This window comes from Schistocerca piceifrons, chromosome X (genome assembly GCF_021461385.2).
Source record: "Schistocerca piceifrons isolate TAMUIC-IGC-003096 chromosome X, iqSchPice1.1, whole genome shotgun sequence".
Taxonomy (NCBI): Eukaryota; Metazoa; Arthropoda; class Insecta; order Orthoptera; family Acrididae; genus Schistocerca; species Schistocerca piceifrons.
In genome coordinates this window covers 357,423,019-357,441,878 of record NC_060149.1, presented here as the reverse complement: position 1 = coordinate 357,441,878, position 18,860 = coordinate 357,423,019, and the positions used below count along the sequence as shown (strand labels likewise).

The 18,860-nt window shown below is 39.5% G+C and overlaps 1 protein-coding gene across 2 annotated transcripts in view; it reads right to left on the bottom strand.

The window, feature by feature from the left end:
* Positions 1 to 6,128: 6,128 nt before the first annotated feature.
* The window catches only part of LOC124721105 (protein FAM214A), a 244,797-nt gene continuing 232,065 nt past the window's right edge, over positions 6,129 to 18,860 (bottom strand). For both annotated transcript variants that reach the window (XM_047245923.1, XM_047245924.1), the window contains exon 16: positions 6,129 to 7,191. In XM_047245923.1, the coding sequence (XP_047101879.1) occupies positions 7,023 to 7,191 (169 nt within the window). In that variant the 3' untranslated portion in view covers positions 6,129 to 7,022. The remainder of the gene's footprint in view (positions 7,192 to 18,860) is intronic.

Sequence of the window (18,860 nt, the reverse complement as noted above, 5' to 3'; positions counted from 1 at the left end):
TTTAAGAATCTAATCCCGCGTTTTCAACTAAGTGTAAATTCAGGCAGTCTGTAGCGCAGTTTTCATTTCTTCTGAACAACCTGCTACACAGCTCATTAAGGCATCGGCGTCCATTGGTGGCACAAGGGGGTTAGTAAGTTGCATTCTACAGTCTGTCCAAAGGATTGACGCTTCGGTAGGAACATGTGGAGGCGTGGAACACACACGTAATCTGGCATTTTCAACTCAGTCACACAGGCGAACTATTCACTTTATAAATATGGAAACTGCATCAATGTGTTACTCTACGTTTTGATTTTAGTTTTATCTGCGGTAATAAATTATTAAGACGATATACGGACAGTTAACGAAAATTAATTTTCTCACAATGTTACCGAATTTCAACATGCGTGACACTTTTTTGTTATTTAAGTTAGGTGACTACTTTATGCGAATGAAATCTTAAGAATACATCATATTTTTATATGATCAAACCAGAACTCTATCGGAGATCTCTAATGCGAGATAATTTGAGTTAGAAATGGCGCACAATTTCCGCTCGTGCTTCAACCACTAATCGGGGGCCGTACGGTTTCGTCACGAGAAAGAGATGGCTATTGGTTTGTAATGAAACAGTTATTAATTTTTCTGATCCACCTACTTAATTCTTACAAAACAAAAAATAACATTAAGCGTGTTTATCATGATGGGAAAACGCCAACCCCTAGTGTTTAGAAAGAACAGAAGCGATACAAAAAAACAGGGCCTCTGTATTACAGCAGTCATATTGTAAACAGTAATATTTATGTTGTGAGATACGGACTGAATTCCTGAGATGAACTTCCTTTGGAATTAGTTTCTATTACGGCTTTATTAAAGTTTCAAAACTTACGACGATGTAATTTTGTTGTGTAGGTGCTTCTTGTAGACGTAAACTGCGCATGCCAAACATGCACTTGAACCCGCCTGTGTTCCGTTTCTACGGGGATAATGGAAAAACACTGATATCACTCTCATCGCTATGGCGGATTCTTGAAGTGTGATTATCACTGTTCTCATTTAATGAAATTATCATCTCCTCCACTCAATTTTCCCAAGGAGCTTCATTCGGCTATGCTCGTTGCATGATGCTCTGCGTATCTTGACGGCTTTCTTCCAGTCTTCAGAGCTGATGGTCCTGACAGCCTTTCTTGGGAGTGCATCGACTACAGAGACAGTAAATTTATTATTATTCATGGCAACGTAACTTTTAATTTGGGCCCATATTAACTCTAATGGGTTGAAATGGCAGTGATAAGATGGTAGCCTAAAGACTGTATGCTCATGTTTTTTGTCAGTTCGTAGATTTTACACTGGGCTTATGGAGAGAAATTTTTTCCACAAGCTCCACCTTTTTAAGATCATCGCTTACGTCGACGTTTTAACGCTGAAGCCAATCAATCATTTCCCTCTTTCGATTTGTCATGGTAAGTGCCTTGTCAACAACTGAATGGTAAGGAGCATTATCTAAGACTATCATTGACGGCTTTTCAAGATTAGGCATTAGCGAATCTTCTAACTACTCTGTAAATGTAACGTGGTTCATTTGTTCGTAATAATTTCCAGTTTTCTTTCACATTAGAAGTAGGAGACCGTTTGAGAGAATCCGTTGCGAGGTTCCTGCATGAAGAAGAACAAGTCTGGCCCTCTTGCCAAAACGCATTGCCATTGTTCCTTTAGCTGTTTCGTCTGTACAGCCCTGCTTGACAACGTGTTCCAGAGTGTGACTAGTAATTCCTGCAGCAATAATAATAAACATGACTCTGCAAACGAATCGATATTGGTAATCCGCTTATCCGTATGACGTGTTTTCCCCATGAGTGTTAAATTTCGATGGTTCTTCCAGCCTCCTTTTGCTTGTCGAACATTAGCTTACCAGTCTTCGCAACAAAGTTTTTGTTTGTATTCATAACGGCAGCAGTTCTGTCGATTACTTTGTTAACAGAGAGTAGTGGGACACCATTAAGTTCTTCAATCTCAAAGTAGGCACACAACGCGCAAACCATTTCTCTCTATTGCTCCCGTATGGCAATCCCCTGGCTAAGAGAACATCATCGAAATTTATAACTTTCGGCGAACTTCCCACTGACACCGTTGAGTACCACACAATGAATAACAGAAAAAATGAATAAAAGAATAACTCCTACAATCGTAAAACTAAACACACAAAGTCACAGGGCGCAGCGATCACGTAGGACAGCAAGATGACGAAGTGAATCTCACTGCAGGCAGGAAGTGGTGTCGTTTGGTGTAAAGGTTTGGCAACTTCGGGAGTTTGCTGTGGCTACAATTAGCGCGGTATTAGCGAAAGTGGCCCGTACCTGCCACGTTAACTTTCACTCCTACCACTTCCGTCCTCTCTGTCAAACCCTAAAGTAATTTTGGACAGACTATAGGTTCCTATCTGCGTTTATAGTTTACTTCTTCAGTTTATCTTTCTAGCACGAGTAGGATGTGTGCATGCTGTGTGCAGACATGGGAGGAGCTGGCGACAGTTTGCGAACTGCTTACTGCGCTTTTGGCTATGGTCAGCCCTCCTGCTGCTGCCTCTGTGTGCAGTGCTGGCAAATTATCTGGCGCTTCACATGAGATATCCCAGTTGTCGCTTGTTTCGCCCATGGACTCTGCTGCCAAGGCATGTCCTATTGTACCAGACATGTTGGATCTGCGCTCACAGCAGGGTGAGTGACAGGTGATAATGCGTTTGCATCGCTCGAGGCATAGGGAAAATGTGGAGGCTGACCGTCTGGCCTTGCCTGTTCGACGTGTGCTCCTTCAGCAGGGTCCAAGCAGGCACACACGTGCAGAGGTTTGCTAATTATCGGGAGCTCCAACATTAGGCGTGCTATGAAGCCCCTTAGGAAAACAGTATTCAGGGCTGGAAAGAAAGCCAATGTGCACTCGGTATGCACAGATGCGCAGGCAGTCTTTCCTGCAGCTATCGAGCATGCAATGTACAGTCGTCTACAAGTTGTGTCTCTTATCAGAACCGACAACACCCTTCGCATGGGCTCTGAGGTCATCCTCAATTCACACAGGTGGCCAGACGAGGTGGTGAAGGCTGCTGCCCTTTCATGTGGGGTGCGAGCGAAGCTCACAATTTTCAGCATTGTTACCAGAGTTGACTGGGGTCCTTTGGTTTGGAAGTGAGTGGAGGGTCTCAACCGAAGGCTTCATCGAATGTGACAAGTCTCGGCTGCAAATTTCTAGACCTGCAGTATCGGACGAAGCATTGTAGGGCTCCCTGCAGGGTACTACATTTCACTGAGCCCTTACTTAGCTTGCACTTATTGTAAATCTCTTGCCCAGCACAAAGTTGCAAGCAACTGAAAAAAGTCCACGTGACTCGCAAAATTACAGACCAATATCCATAACATTGGTTAGCTGCAGAATCATTGAACATGTTCTCAATTCAAATATAATAAATTTTCTTTAGACTCAGAAGCCATTGTCCACGAATCAGCATAATTTTAGAAAGCATTGCTCCTGCGAGACTCAGCTTGCCCTTTTCTCATATTATATACTGTGAACTATGGATGAAGGTCAACAGCCAGTTTCCATATTTCTAGATTTACAGAAAGCCATTCGACAAGGTGGTCCACTGCAGGTTGTTAAAGATATGAGCATATGAAATAGGTTCCCATTTAAGTGAGTGGCTTGAAGACTTCTTAGGTAATAGAACCCACTATGTTGTCCTCGATTGCTAGTGTTCATCGCAGACTAGCACATCATCACGAGTGTCCCAGGGAAGTGTTATAGGACCAATATTATTTTCTATATACATAAATGATGTGACAGACAGGGTGAGCAGCAATCTGCAGTTGTTTGCTGATAATGCTGTGGTGTATGGGAAGGTGTCATCGTTGAGAGACTGTAAGAGGATACAAGACGACTTCCCAGAATTTCTAGTTGATGTGATGGATAGCAGTTAGCTCTGAAAGCAGAAAAAAATTAAGTTAATGCAGATGAGTAGGAAAAACAAACCCGTAATGGTCTGGCACAGAATTAGTAGTGTCCTGCTTGATGCAGTCATGTTGTTTAAATATTTGGGAGTAATGTTGTAAAGCACATGAGGATTTGTGGTACGGAAAGCAACTAGTCAACATCAGTTTATTGGGAGAATTCTGGGAAAGTGTGGTTCATCTGTAAAGGGGTGTAAAGGAGCCCACATATAGGATGCTAGTGTGACCTATTCTTAAGTACTGCTCGAGTGTTTGGGATCTGTACCAGGTTGGATTAAAGGAAAACATCAAAGCAGTTCCGAGGTGAGCTGCAAGATTTGTTACCAATAGGTTCGAACAACATGTAAGTGATACCAAGATGGTTTGGGAACTCAAATGGGAATCCCTGGAGAGAAAGCAATCTTCTTTTCGAGGAATACTATTGAGAAAATTTAGAGCACAGGCATTTGAAGCTTACTGCAGAACAGTTCTACTGCCACCAACATACATTTCGCTTAAGGATCATGAAGATATGATACAAGAAATTAGGGATCATATGGAGGCATGTAGTTGATGCCAGTGGAACAGGAAAGAAAATGACTATTAGTGGTACAGGATACCCTCCACCACACACCGTATTGCATCTTGCAGATTACATATGTAGATGAATTGTGGCCACATTTCACTTGTCTATAGTATGCTGGCAAGTGTAGCTCATTTGTTGTATCACTAGTAATAATACTACCAACTTACAGAACAATGGCCCAAAATGTTTTTTTTTATCACACTTTTAAAATTTTCATTTAATTCCCCTGATACACAGTTCTTGGGTGACAGTTAACTGACTTCCTTAGCAACTATTATCTTGTTTTAATTAAAGAAGCTTGCATGCTAGTTATATGTGAATATTTCACAAGCATCCAAATGGAGAGTTAAACTGTTAAAATGTTTTGGGCATGTTCTGAGACTGTGCTGATTTATACATCTGCAAATCTTGCAGTGTTTGAAAAATATCTTGGCATACAGTACTGTTTATTGTTTATTTTAAACGTTCAGGAGTGCATTCCTGAGCACTTACCATTGGAGTCCTTGCTATCTTGATATACATTACCATTATTAATCTGAGTTTTGGCAGCTATTTCTATTTTAAATTAATGTAATTTATATGTTAAGTTCATGCCTTGATTTTATGTACATAAAATCATAAAATTCTTGGATACAGGGGACAATTTTTTACTAGGTCTGTAATATTTCTTGAGGAAACTTCTCAGTAAAATCATATACATAAAGAGTTTTTGCCACAGTTACCCTACACAGTAGCACAAGGAGTGCACAACATGTGACCAGTGGGTCAATGGTGGGACGCCAAAGCTTGAGTGCACTCAATCTGTCATCAAGTTGATAATTTTTGTTCAAAGCTACTACATTACCAATGCTAATATTATAAAAAGGATATATTGCTACTCACCATACTGCAGTATTTTCGTTGTGCCTATCTGTGAGTTGACATTTTATCTAAACAGTTGTTATCAATCTATCCTTTTACAATGTTGTTATTCCATCCTGAACGTCCCATTGCTTTGTATTACTAATTTTATATTACATATAAATGTCGGCAACACGTGTATTTTGTATTAGTGACGCAACTTTCACCGAGCCCCACCTTTTGGTGGAACAGAAATTAGTGACATTGTCAAGGATTTTGCCAATACGCAAGTTCAAGAAGTAGATTTTACATAAATAATATTGTTATTTTTAACACTGAATGGCTGACTAGATGTACTGTATGTGTGGTAGTAAATGAAGATTCTATTATGCGTATTTTTGTGTAAATCCTAAAACAAAATTAATTCTCCTATAAATTTTTGAATACTAGTGATTCATTATCTACTTGACCTATCTTTAGCAGCATCTGGGAGGTGCCAATATAGTGCTCACATCCCAGATAACTTACGGTCTAGGTTTCAGCTAATATATTATTTTGCAGTGCTCACAGATTCACGAGTCAATACCAACCAACAGCTGTAATAGTTGTTCTCGATATCTTATTGCAAAGACACCCCACATTAACCTTGTGAAATTTTATAGGATGGGTAAAGAAAAAAGTAAGAGTCATTTCTGAACTAATAGTATATTCTGTATAAATAAAGAACAAATCTCATACAATATAGCTGCATCAAATGAAGTATAAAATATGTTATTTCAGTTTTTAATTTTTTATACATATATATTTATATAGATAGACAGACAGATAGATAGATAGATAGATAGATAGGTATACATATATGTATATTTTTATGTACATTTACTAGCTCTCTTTAATGGCAGATTTTAGATTTAATTGACTAAAATGATACAACTCAGTGCAGAACAGAATACAGGTATACTTGTCATTACCATTGATGAAAGGATAATATCTCTCTCTCTCTCTCTCTCTCTCTCTCTCTCTCACACACACACACACACACACACACACACACACACACACACACACAGACACAGTCTATCTGAAGTTATGGACAAGATTGAAGTATTTGACAGTTTTTGAAACAAACTATGAAACATTCAGAAAATAGTCAGGAATTGAGGTATTTAAAGATTAGGTGATAAACAGTGCCAACAATTACTATTGTAAGTATTTATATGCACTGCTGTAACAAGGTAAATGCCTAAAACTACACAATACTTAATACAATGTCTAGCCAATAGTACAAATACTGGCACAAACAATGTCCTTTTAATTTAAAAAAAAATAACAATAGCATTTTTGAAACAAATGAGATCTTTTACACAGAAGTGCAGAAAATACGACATTAGCTCTGCAGTTTGCTTAATGTAAGTAAGTATACACATTTCCTTTAGCCAGTTACCTTGTTTTAAAGAAGTACTGAGCCTGCCTTGAATATTTAGGAGCCTTAACTATTCACAAATTATATTTTTTATCCAAAAAAAATAATGTCATATCTTCAAAGCAGTAAGTACTGTGGCACAATACACAGAAAAATCAAAATTTTACCATTTAATTACACTACATTCCACTTACTCTAAATTTGTATTTAAAATTTACTGCCTAGGTGAGAATTTAGGATTCGTTGGGCCATGTGTAAATGAACGTAGTTCATATGACATTTCAAGACCATGAGCTGTAGCTGTATCCATGTCTGCCTTGCGGAAAATTATCATACGAATATCAGTATGTAAGTAGATTCTACCCGATTTTGAACTGGAGAAACTGAAACATGAATAAGATTCACTATAATAGTTGCTTTTAATAATTAATATTCAAGTCTACATGGCAAAATATACATAAAACATAGAAGGTACAAAATATTGCAGGGCTAATAAAACCACTGTTAACACATCATATGTTCCTCTTTCAGGAAACAGAAAAATTAATTATGGAGATGATGTATCTGAGTAACAGAATGAAACAACAAGTTTACTGTTATCTGCAACTGTGTGTTTATATTCAGTAACATAACAGTACATCTACATCTACGTGATTAGTCTGCTATTCACAATAAAGAGAACCTGGCAGAGGATTCAATGAACAACCTTGAAGCTGTCTGTACCGTTCCACTCTCTAACGGCGTGTGGGAAACACGAGCACTCAAATTTTTCTGTGCTAGCCCTGTTCTTTCTTATTTTATCATGATGATCATTTCTCCCTATGTAGGTGGGTGGGTGGGTGCCAAAAGAATATTTTCATAATTGGAGTAGAAAACTGGTGATTGAAATTTCATGAGAAGATCCTGTCGCAATGAAAAATGCCTTTGTTTTAATGATTGCCACTCCAATTCATGTATCATGTCTGTGGCACTATCTCCCCAATTCCATGAAAATACTAAACAAGCTGCCCTTCTTTGAACTTTTTTGATGTCAACCATCAGTCCCACCTGATGCGGATCCCACACCGCACAGCAATACTCCAGAATTGATCAGACACGCATGGTGCAAACAGTCTCTTTAATAGACCTTTTGCACCTTTTAAGTGTTCTGCCAATGAATCGCAGTCTTTGGTTTGCTCTACCCACAACATTATCCATGTGACCGCTTCAATTTAGGTTATTTGCAACTGTGATCCCTAAGTATTTAGTTGAATTTACAGCCTTCAGGTTTGTGCGACTTATTGCGTAATCAAAATTTAGCAGATTTCTTTTAGTACCCATGTGAACAACTTCCCACTTTTCTTTATTCAGAGTCAATTGCCACTTTTCACACCACCAGGTATCGTATCTAATTCATTTTGGTCATCTGATGACTTTACAAGATGGTAAACGACAGCATCATCTGCAAACAATCTAATAGATCTCCTCAGATTGTCTCCTATGTCATTGATATAGATCAGGAACAATAGAGGGCCTCTAATATTTCCTTGGGGAATGCCAGATATTACTTCTGTTTTACTCGATGACGTTAACGTCAATCACTACGAACTGTGACCTCTCTGACAGGAAATCACGAATCCAGTTGGGCAACTGAGGCAATATTCCATAGGAATGCAGTTTGGTTAGAAGACACTTGTGAGGAACAGTGTTGAAAGCCTTCTGGAAATCTAAAAATATGGAATCAATTTGACATCACCTGTCAATAGCACTCATTACGACATGAGTATAAAGAGCTAGTTGTGTTCCGCAAGACCAATATTTTCTGAATCCATGCTGACTATGTGTCAGTAAACTGTTTTCTTCGAGGTACTTCATAATGTTCGAACACAGTGTATCATCCAAAACCCAACTGCAAATTGATGTTAGTGATATGGGCCTGTAATTCAGTGGAGTACTCCATTTTCCTTTCTGGGTATTGGTGCGTCTTGAGCAATTTTCCAGTCTTTAGGTGCAGATCTTTCTGTGAGCAGGTGGTTGTATATAATTGCTAAATACAGAGCTATTTTATCAGCATACTCTGAAAGGAACCTGACTGGTATACAATCTGGACTGGAGGTTTGCCTTTATTAAGTGATTTAAGCTGCTTTGCTACACCGAGGATATCTACTACTTTGTTTCTCATCTTATCAGTTATTCTTCATTGGAATTCTGGAATATTTACTTTGTCTTCTTTGGTGAAGGAGTTTCGGAAAACTGTGTTTAATAACTCTGCTTTAGTGGCACTGTCATCAGTGACTTCACCGTTATCATCACGCAGTGAAGGTATTGATCGCGTATTGCCATTAGTGTGCTTTATGTATGACCAGAATCTCTTTGGGTTTTCTGCCAGATTCCGAGACAGAATTTTGTTGTGGAAATTATTATAAGCATCTCACATGGAAGTATGCACCATCTTTCGAACTTCTGCAAGACTTTGCCAATCTTGGGGATTTTGCGTTCATTTAAATTTGGCATGTTCTTTTCGTTGCTTCTGCAACAGCGATCAGACCCATTTTGTGTACCATGGCGCATTAGTACCATCACTTATTAATTTATGTGGTATATCTCTCTCAACTGCTGTCAATACTATCTCTTTGAAATCATTCCACAACTTTTCTACACTTACATGATCAGAACAGGAGGAGTGGAGAGTGTCTCTTAAAAAGGCTTTAAGAGCATTCCTGTCTCATTCAATATCATTAACTGTCATCGTAAAGCCTAACCTAATACACTACTGGCCATTAAAATTGCTACACCATGAAGATGATGTGCTATAGACGCAAAATTTAACTGACAGGCAGAAGATGCTGTGACATGCAAATGATTAGCTTTTATAGAGCATTCACACAAGGTTGGCGCCGGTGGCGCACCTACAACATGCTGACACGAGGAAAGTTTCCAACCGATTTCTCATACACAAACAGCAGTTGATCGGCATTGCCTGGTGAAACTTTGTTGTGATGCCTCGTGTGAGGAGGAGAAATGCATACCATCGCGTTTCCGACTTTGATAAAGGTCGGATTGTAGCCTATCGCGATTGCGGTTTATCGTATCATGACGTTGCTGCTCGCACTGGTCGAGATCCAATGACTGTTAGCAGAATATGGAATTGGTGGGTTCATGGGGGTAATACGGAATGCCGTGCTGGATCCCAATGGCCTCTTATCACTAGTAGTCGAGATGACAGGCATCTTATCCGCATGGCTGTAACGGATTGTGCAGCTACGTCTCGATCCCTGAGGTAACAGATGGGGACGTTTGCAAGGCAACAACCATCTGCACGAACAGTTCCACAATGTTTGCCGCAGCATGGACTATCAGCTCTGAGACCATGGCTGCAGTTACCCTCGATGCTGCATCACAGACAGGAGCGCCTGCGATGGTGTACTCAACGACAAACTTGGGTGCACGAATGGCAAAAAGTCATTTTTTTGGATGAATCCAGGTTCTGTTTACAGTATCATGATGGTCGCATCCTTGCTTGGCGACATCGAGATGAACGCATATTGGAAGCGTGTATTCGTCATCGCCATACTGGCGTATCACCCGGAGTGATGGTATGGGGTGCCATTGGTTTCATGTCTCGGTCACCTCTTGTTCACATTGACGGCACTTTGAACAGTGGATGTTAAATTTCAGATGTGTTACGACCCATGGCTCTACCCTTCATTCGATCCGTGCGAAACCCTACATTTCAGCAGGATAATGCACGACCGCATGTTGCAGGTCCTGTACGGGCCTTTCTGGCTACAGAAAATGTTCGACTGCTGTCCTGGCTAGCACATTCTCCAGATCTCCCACCAACTGAAAACGTCTGGTCAATGGAGGCCGAGCAACTAGCTCGTCACAATATGCCAGTCACTACTCTTTATGAACTGTGGTATCGTGTTGAAGTTGCATGGGCAGCTGTACCTGTACACACCATCCAAGCTCTGTTTGACTCATTGGCCAGGCATATCAAGGCCCTTATTATGGCCAGAGGTGGTTGTTCTGGGTACTGATTTCTCAGGATCTATGCACCCAAATTGCGTGAAAATGTAATCACATGTCAGTTCTAGTATAATATATTTGTCCAATGAATACCCGTTTGCCATCTGCATTTCTTCTTGGTGTAGCAATTTTAATGGCCAGTAGTGTATGCCCTGATTTAAAGAACCTGAGTAAAGGGAGACGAGAAGGTGACCTAATGAGCCAACGATACAACAGAAACCCACAAGATGCATAAGGGAAAGGTAACTTGAAAAAAAATTTTTCTTTGGTATTTCTATCTCAATACGAAGTGTCAATAATGAGCACACCACTGCCTTTCTATCTTAATTTAACTCAACCTGTCTTCCATTATTTACTCATTAAAAAAACTGCATTTTATTTTTATTTTTTTTTTACCGAACATCATGTTAATCATTGACTGTAGAAATTTCTGCAGTCAACAATAAATATGTTGTCTTTTAAAAAATTCTACTGACTGGACCACAACCTTGAGAAGTTAATTACTCTCATCAGTCAATTCTTTAATATATTAAAAGTTTATTTATGGAAGTTTCCATTCAACATACGGATATAAAATCTTGGATAACTAGTGTGGATGCTTTTCCATTAATTTTCTCAATATCTGTTAACTACTGAAGTAAGGTCTAAACATTCAAATGTGAAAAATTTCCTGTGTAAGGCTATAGCACTATCTATTAATAATTTGAGGTTTCCATTCAGAGAGTTAATTCAGGATCTGGAAATTATCATCTACCATCCACCCACCAAAACAGCTGAAATAGACATCATGTAAGATTACAGTTTACACATCCTTTATATCCATGTATGTTACCTTTATATCCATATATGTTAGTTAAGATGGCAACGAGTATAGATGTGGTAGTAAATCGCTCCATAAATTGTGAGTCTTTAGCATCTATAAGATACATATTACGTGACAAAATTGTGTAAAGTGGGATCAGACATGCTCGGTGATGCATAAATGGTATCACTCGCATTGCTTCGTGAAAATAAATCAAGAAAACCTTTCGTGTGCTTGTGGAACAAAGTTTAACGGATGTTTGGCCGCAACTGAAATGTACCGCGCAAATTGTGAACTTATAGTATTAGAAACACTGCAGAATGAACTGAAAGCAACAAGATAACATGTTCAGTTGTTGTAAAATATTGTTAAAAGCCTATCTGATCCAGCACTTAGAGAACTCTGACAATTTCAGGAGCACACTGAACCAAAGAAGTGTGCAAAACCTAAATCTGATTCAAACAATTTTAAAGTTCTGTTAAGTAACGGATTTCAGTGTCTCATTACAGATTGTGAAGTTAATAATGACGAGTCCGGCAACTCGCACCAAGATTATTTATCTGAATTGGCGGGAAGTAAATGCAAAATGTCAGAAAAATGTAACTGCTGCGACAATGCAAATAAAATGACGAAAATAAACTTTAGTAGGCCTACAGTTTTGGAATTGCGGGTATTCTTTGCCTCCAGCAAGATCTCTCTGTTGCAAGTGTTGTGAAACCTGGAGCAGGTCTAACAGAAGTTTTAAAAGAAACTATAACTGCATGTTGCAAAGTGAATGTATAGTAATAATGGGTGGGGCAAATGATGTGTATAAGAATGAAGTAATAGTGGCAAACAGTGTTTTAAGAAATGCGCTATGTACATTAGTGAATCGAAATGTGATTGTGGTAGGCATAACACACAGGTATGATCTTATTGAATCTTCTTGTGTGAACAGAGAGATCCAAAAAGCAAACAGAATGTACAAAAAGATCTGCAAGGCCACTTCAAATGCATTTTTCCTTAATATTTATGACCTGGAGAGAAAGCACTTTACTACACATGGAATGCATTTAAATAAATGGGGCAAATTGCTACTCAGCCAGAAGATCATGGCATTAGTGGAAAGTGTTTTCCTAGAAGTAAGAAATGTAATCCAATCCTATTGTCGATTGTGGAGAGCTGCAATGTATCTTGCCTACCAACTACTCCAGCTGCTGCAGTAACACAACTTGAAGAAACATTGATTACAGAAGAACGTGTTGGGAGAGAAGCAGGCATATTAACAGCTAAAACAGATGGAACAACACAGCAAGGAACAGAAAAAACAGAAACAGCAAGGGTGGTAGCATACTCAGCTACAAAAACTGTTGCTCCATCAAGTGGTACAGGTATCCATTCTGCAGCAATATCTGAACTACTCACAAGGGGAACCCAGTCATTGAGATCAAGACATTAACATGAAGAAGGGAAGAGAGTTCAACAAACAGTAGCAGTGTCAAGTGTTGTGGGTAAGCGAAAAACAGTATCTCCTCTCCCTGTAAACAATTTTATAGTCAAAGGCAGCAAGGAGAAGAAGCCCATAAGGTAAATAGTGCATGAGAGTTAATAGCCCCTCACCATAATGATACATCTGTGAGGAAAGACAGGTTTTATCTTAAAATATGCTATCTTAACATTCAAGAAGTGAGGGATAAGGAACTTCTTGTCAGTAATCTTGGAATAGAAAAAGGGTCTGATATTTTGTGTTTGAGAGAACACTGGGCTACTGAGAGTGACCTAACATTTGTTAAATTTGATAGTTATAATACAGCCAATAGCTACTGCAGAAAATTGCATTTAAGGGGTGGTGTAGCAATCTATGTTAACAAGTCACTTATATGTTCAGTCAGTACATTGGATCTAGATTTTCTGTGTGATGAACTGAACTTTGAAGCTGCTGGTATAGTTTTAGACAGTTTTAAGTTATTGGTAATATCCCTGTACAGATCACCTAAGGGCATCATCAGTGTATTTCTAGATAAACTGGACCAGCTCTTACATGTACTTGGTGAAACTAGATGGATAAATTATGATATTGTAATCGGTGGTGATCTGAATTCAGATTTTGATGTAACAACACACAAACGTAGTGTCACTGAACTTCAAAATCTACTAAGACAATCCAACTTACGCTGTGTCAATAATAGGCCCACAAGAGAACAAGCATGTCTTGACAATATTTTTGTGAATTTTAAAACAACAGACAAATCATGTGTTGTGTCAGAGTTTGCATTTTCTGATCATAGTTCTGTAAGCTTAAATTATACATGTAGGTTCCTTCCTGATAGACTAGCATAACTAAGCCTGTCCCAAAAATTTTTATCACCAGACCTGTCTCAGATGAAAAAATTCATAGATTTTTTAATTCCCTTGCTGACAAAGACTGGTTTGGTCAGCGTTATGGAGACACACCGTATACTTTAAGTAATGATTTGCCAGCAATATATACTATTTGATAGGTTTTTTAAAGTATTTTTGGCACACTTTAATGACTGAATTCCAACAAAGAAATTCAAAGTAGGCCTAACTGATCGAGTCCTGAAAACTAAAGTTCCAAGAAGACAAAATACTTGGTATACAAAACGGCCGACCACTCTGAAAAACCAAATAATGTTGCACAATGTTTATTGTAGACTGAAGACTAATCAAGCTAAACTAGCCTATGTTACATGTAGGAATGAATATAAAAAAGCGATCATAGAAGCCAAAAACGCACACAGTCTCAGAAGTATTGAGAAATCCACTAACAAGTGCAAAGCTGCTTGGAAGCTAATAAATAGTGTCGCTAAAGATGAAAGAAATGTTACAATTAATATCTCTGCCCAAAAGTTCAATGATTATTTTGTTAAATCAAGTAGGAATTAGCATTGCTAAACCTGAAATCAGCTCATCAAAGTTACCGTCAAAAAATAGTTGTAGATCATGAACAAATACAAGTATCTTCAGTTTCTGAGGTCTCACCAGATTTTGTATTAAGAATCGTGAAATGGTTAAAAATCATCAGACAGTGTAGACATATATGACTTATCCTGTAACATACTGTAGAAAGTCGTAGGCAGTATAGTGTACCCCTTTACACATTGTATAAGCAAATGTCTAGCTGAGGGATATTTTCCTGATGAGCTTAAACTGTCTAGGGTAGTTCCAGTTTATAAAAAGGGGATAAAGACTCTGCCTCAAGTTACCAGCCAATTTCCATAGTCCCATCTTTTTCTAAAGTTCTGGAATGCACAATTTATAAACAATTATCTGATTACTTTGATAATATAGGAATTATTAGTGGATCTCAATATGGTTTTAGGAAAAACATGTCAACAATTGATGCGATAGATACTGTTGTAAAATACATCCATCAAGTATTTGAGGATAAAGACTTTGCTCAAGTCACTTTTTGTGACCTAAGCAAAGCCTTTTACGGTGTAGGACATACACTACTACTTGAAAAATTGGACTTCTATGGTGTTAGAGGTAATAGCCTTAAACTATTAAGATCATTTTTACAGAACCGTAAGCAAGCTGTCTGTGTTGGCAAAGAACTATCCAGTGTAGAACTAGTTAAGGTAGGTGTCCCACAGGGATCTGTACTGGGCCCTTTCCTGTTCCTAATAATGATTAACAACCTGCAGTCATGTATTAAATCAAAAGCTGTACTACACTCCTGGAAATTGAAATAAGAACACCGTGAATTCATTGTCCCAGGAAGGGGAAACTTCATTGACACATTCCTGGGGTCAGATACATCACATGATCACACTGACAGAACCACAGGCACATAGACACAGGCAACAGAGCATGCACAATGTCGGCACTAGTACAGTGTATATCCACCTTTCGCAGCAATGCAGGCTGCTATTCTCCCATGGAGACGATCGTAGAGATGCTGGATGTAGTCCTGTGGAACGGCTTGCCATGCCATTTCCACCTGGCGCCTCAGTTGGACCAGCGTTCGTGCTGGACGTGCAGACCGCGTGAGACGACGCTTCATCCAGTCCCAAACATGCTCAATGGGGGACAGATCCGGAGATCTTGCTGGCCAGGGTAGTTGACTTACACCTTCTAGAGCACGTTGGGTGGCACGGGATACATGCGGACGTGCATTGTCCTGTTGGAACAGCAAGTTCCCTTGCCGGTCTAGGAATGGTAGAACGATGGGTTCGATGACGGTTTGGATGTACCGTGCACTATTCAGTGTCCCCTCGACGATCACCAGTGGTGTCCGGCCAGTGTAGGAGATCGCTCCCCACACCATGATGCCAGGTGTTGGCCCTGTGTGCCTCGGTCGTATGCAGTCCTGATTGTGGCGCTCACCTGCACGGCGCCAAACACGCATACGACCATCATTGGCACCAAGGCAGAAGCGACTCTCATCGCTGAAGACGACGCGTCTCCATTCGTCCCTCCATTCACGCCTGTCGCGACACCACTGGAGGCAGGCTGCACGATGTTGGGGCGTGAGCGGAAGACGGCCTAACGGTGTGCGGGACCGTAGCCCAGCTTCATGGAGACGGTTGCGAATGGTCCTGCCGATACCCCAGGAGCAACAGTGTCCCTAATTTGCTGGGAAGTGGCGGTGCGGTCCCCTACGGCACTGCGTAGGATCCTACGGTCTTGGCGTGCATCCGTGCGTCGCTGCGGTCCGGTCCCAGGTCGACGGGCACGTGCACCTTCCGCCGACAACTGGCGACAACATCGATGTACTGTGGAGACCTCACGCCCCACGTGTTGAGCAATTCGGCGGTACGTCCACCCGGCCTCCCGCATGCCCACTATACGCCCTCGCTCAAAGTCCGTCAACTGCACATACGGTTCACGTCCACGCTGTCGCGGCATGCTACCAGTGTTAAAGACTGCGATGGAGCTCCGTATGTCACGGCAAACTGGCTGACACTGACGGCGGCGGTGCACAAATGCTGCGCAGCTAGCGCCATTCGACAGCCAGCACCGCGGTTCCTGGTGTGTCCGCTATGCCGTGCGTGTGATCATTGCTTGTACAGCCCTCTCGCAGTGTCCGGAGCAAGTATGGTGGGTCTGACACACCGGTGTCAATGTGTTCTTTTTTCCATTTCCAGGAGTGTATATGCAGATGATACAACTTTTCTGAACAGCAGTAATGACCTCAATAGCCTTAAAACTTGTGTTACAAAGACAATTGCTCAAGCATCATACGAGTTTAAAGCAAATGGATTTTTTCTTAATGAAAATAAAACTCAGCAGATAGTATCTAGTCTAAAAGTCAAGCTACTACCTGATGATCCTAGTTATGTTAAGTTTGTGGGGGTATATTTGGATGACAAATTAATTATCTTGGGGTCTACATGTCAAGTATCTTGGTGGTAATTGTCTAGGGTAATCTATCTGTTAAGGTGACTAATGGATTTTGTATCTAAAAATTATGTTAGAATATCCTCTCTCTCATTCCTCCAAAGCATAATAACCTATGGTATCATTTTATGGGGAAACTTCAGTTGTGTGCGTGACATCCTTCTGCTGCAGAAGAAAGATATTAGGGTAATTGCAGGCTCATCATATAAGGCACACTGTGAACCATTGTTTTCTGAGCAAAAAATTATGACAGTAGTAAACACACACACACACACACACACACACACACACACACACACACACACACACTCTCTCTCTCTCTCTCTCTCTCTCTCTCTCTCTCTCTATGTTTTAATCTACACGAAAAAGAAGCTACCCGAAGCTAAATGCAGAGAAAATATACATTGCTACAACACTAGGACGAATAGATGTATTTATACTCCATTCCACAGACACTCAAAATCACTGAACAGTTATGAACTAATGGGGCACAAATTATTTAATAAACTTCCACTAGCTGTTCAAGATTTACCAGAGCAACCATTCAAACAAGCAATGTGTGACTGGTTAGTTGCCCACCCACTCTACAACGAAGGATTTTATCAATTGTAAAATTATACTGTAATAACAAACTGATTACTCTTTTGCAACAGGAATTATGTCGTAATATAAGTATGACTTTGTAGGATTTCACCAATCGTAATATAACCATGTAATAATAAACCTATTGTTCTTCTGCAACATTAATTATATTGTATTATTTGTATGACCTTGTCAACTGTAATATTATACTGTAATACCAAAGCTATTGCTCTTCTGAAACAGGAATTATATTGTGTTATAAGTATGACTTTGTAGGATTTCATCAATTGTAATATTACACTGTAATGACAAACCTATTGTTCTATTGCAACATGAATTATATTGTATTATATGTATGACTGTCTATTGCCTAATGGCAATAGAACTATTCTATTCTATTCTATTCACTTCGCAAATTAGTACTATTTTAGAAGGTTCATTTACAGTTTAAGAGATTCCAAAATATTCCTTGTAATAAAAAATATCTAAGGAAATGAGAAGCAGCTCTACGCATGAACACTGATTGCTCTACTGAGGCGTACCATTATGTAACAGTAACTATACAAGGTTTCTCAGGAGGAAAGGTCATAATTCAGGGATATGACTAGAATGATCCTTCGAAGCAAAAAGGAACTAGTAAATATGGGCTCAAAAACTCAGCATACGTACTGTGAATCAAATCTTTTCCATTGCAAACTCTTTGCCTTCCATATTTTGAGATGTGGGCCAAAAGAAGAAAAAATGTCCAGTTAACATGGGCTCTAAAATGCATACCTTACAAACCATGTGCACTATTCATCTTTGCTACTGTAAGACACATCTCATTTACTGGACAAGTGCCCACAGCTTTTAAGGTATGGACTTTAGATAATCATTCCTGTCATATCCCTACATATTGTCCATTTCTCCTTGGACACCCTGTCTAATAAATGAACATCTGTAATAACACTGTTACTATATGTGAACAAAGCAGTTACTTGAGCACCATACAGTAGGAGAGGGATGTAATTTTCAAAAATTAGCAGTGTAATTAGGGACAAGCCCATAGCTCTTTTGCAACAGTTAAATATGCTAATTACTGCTTATAGTTGCCAACATTTTTATTCATTTCAATTTGAATTTTGAAAGCCCTAAGTGGTAATCACCATGTTTTTAGTCACTGTTCACTGAAGGTTAACTGTCAAAGCTGTTATCCTTTTTGGTTACGTGTCTGAATGATTCTCAGTACAACTTCTATTTGGAGAACCAGTAATAATTTCCATTAATTTTGAAAGCAGTTTTCCTAAATACATCACCAAATAAATTAATTCAACACTA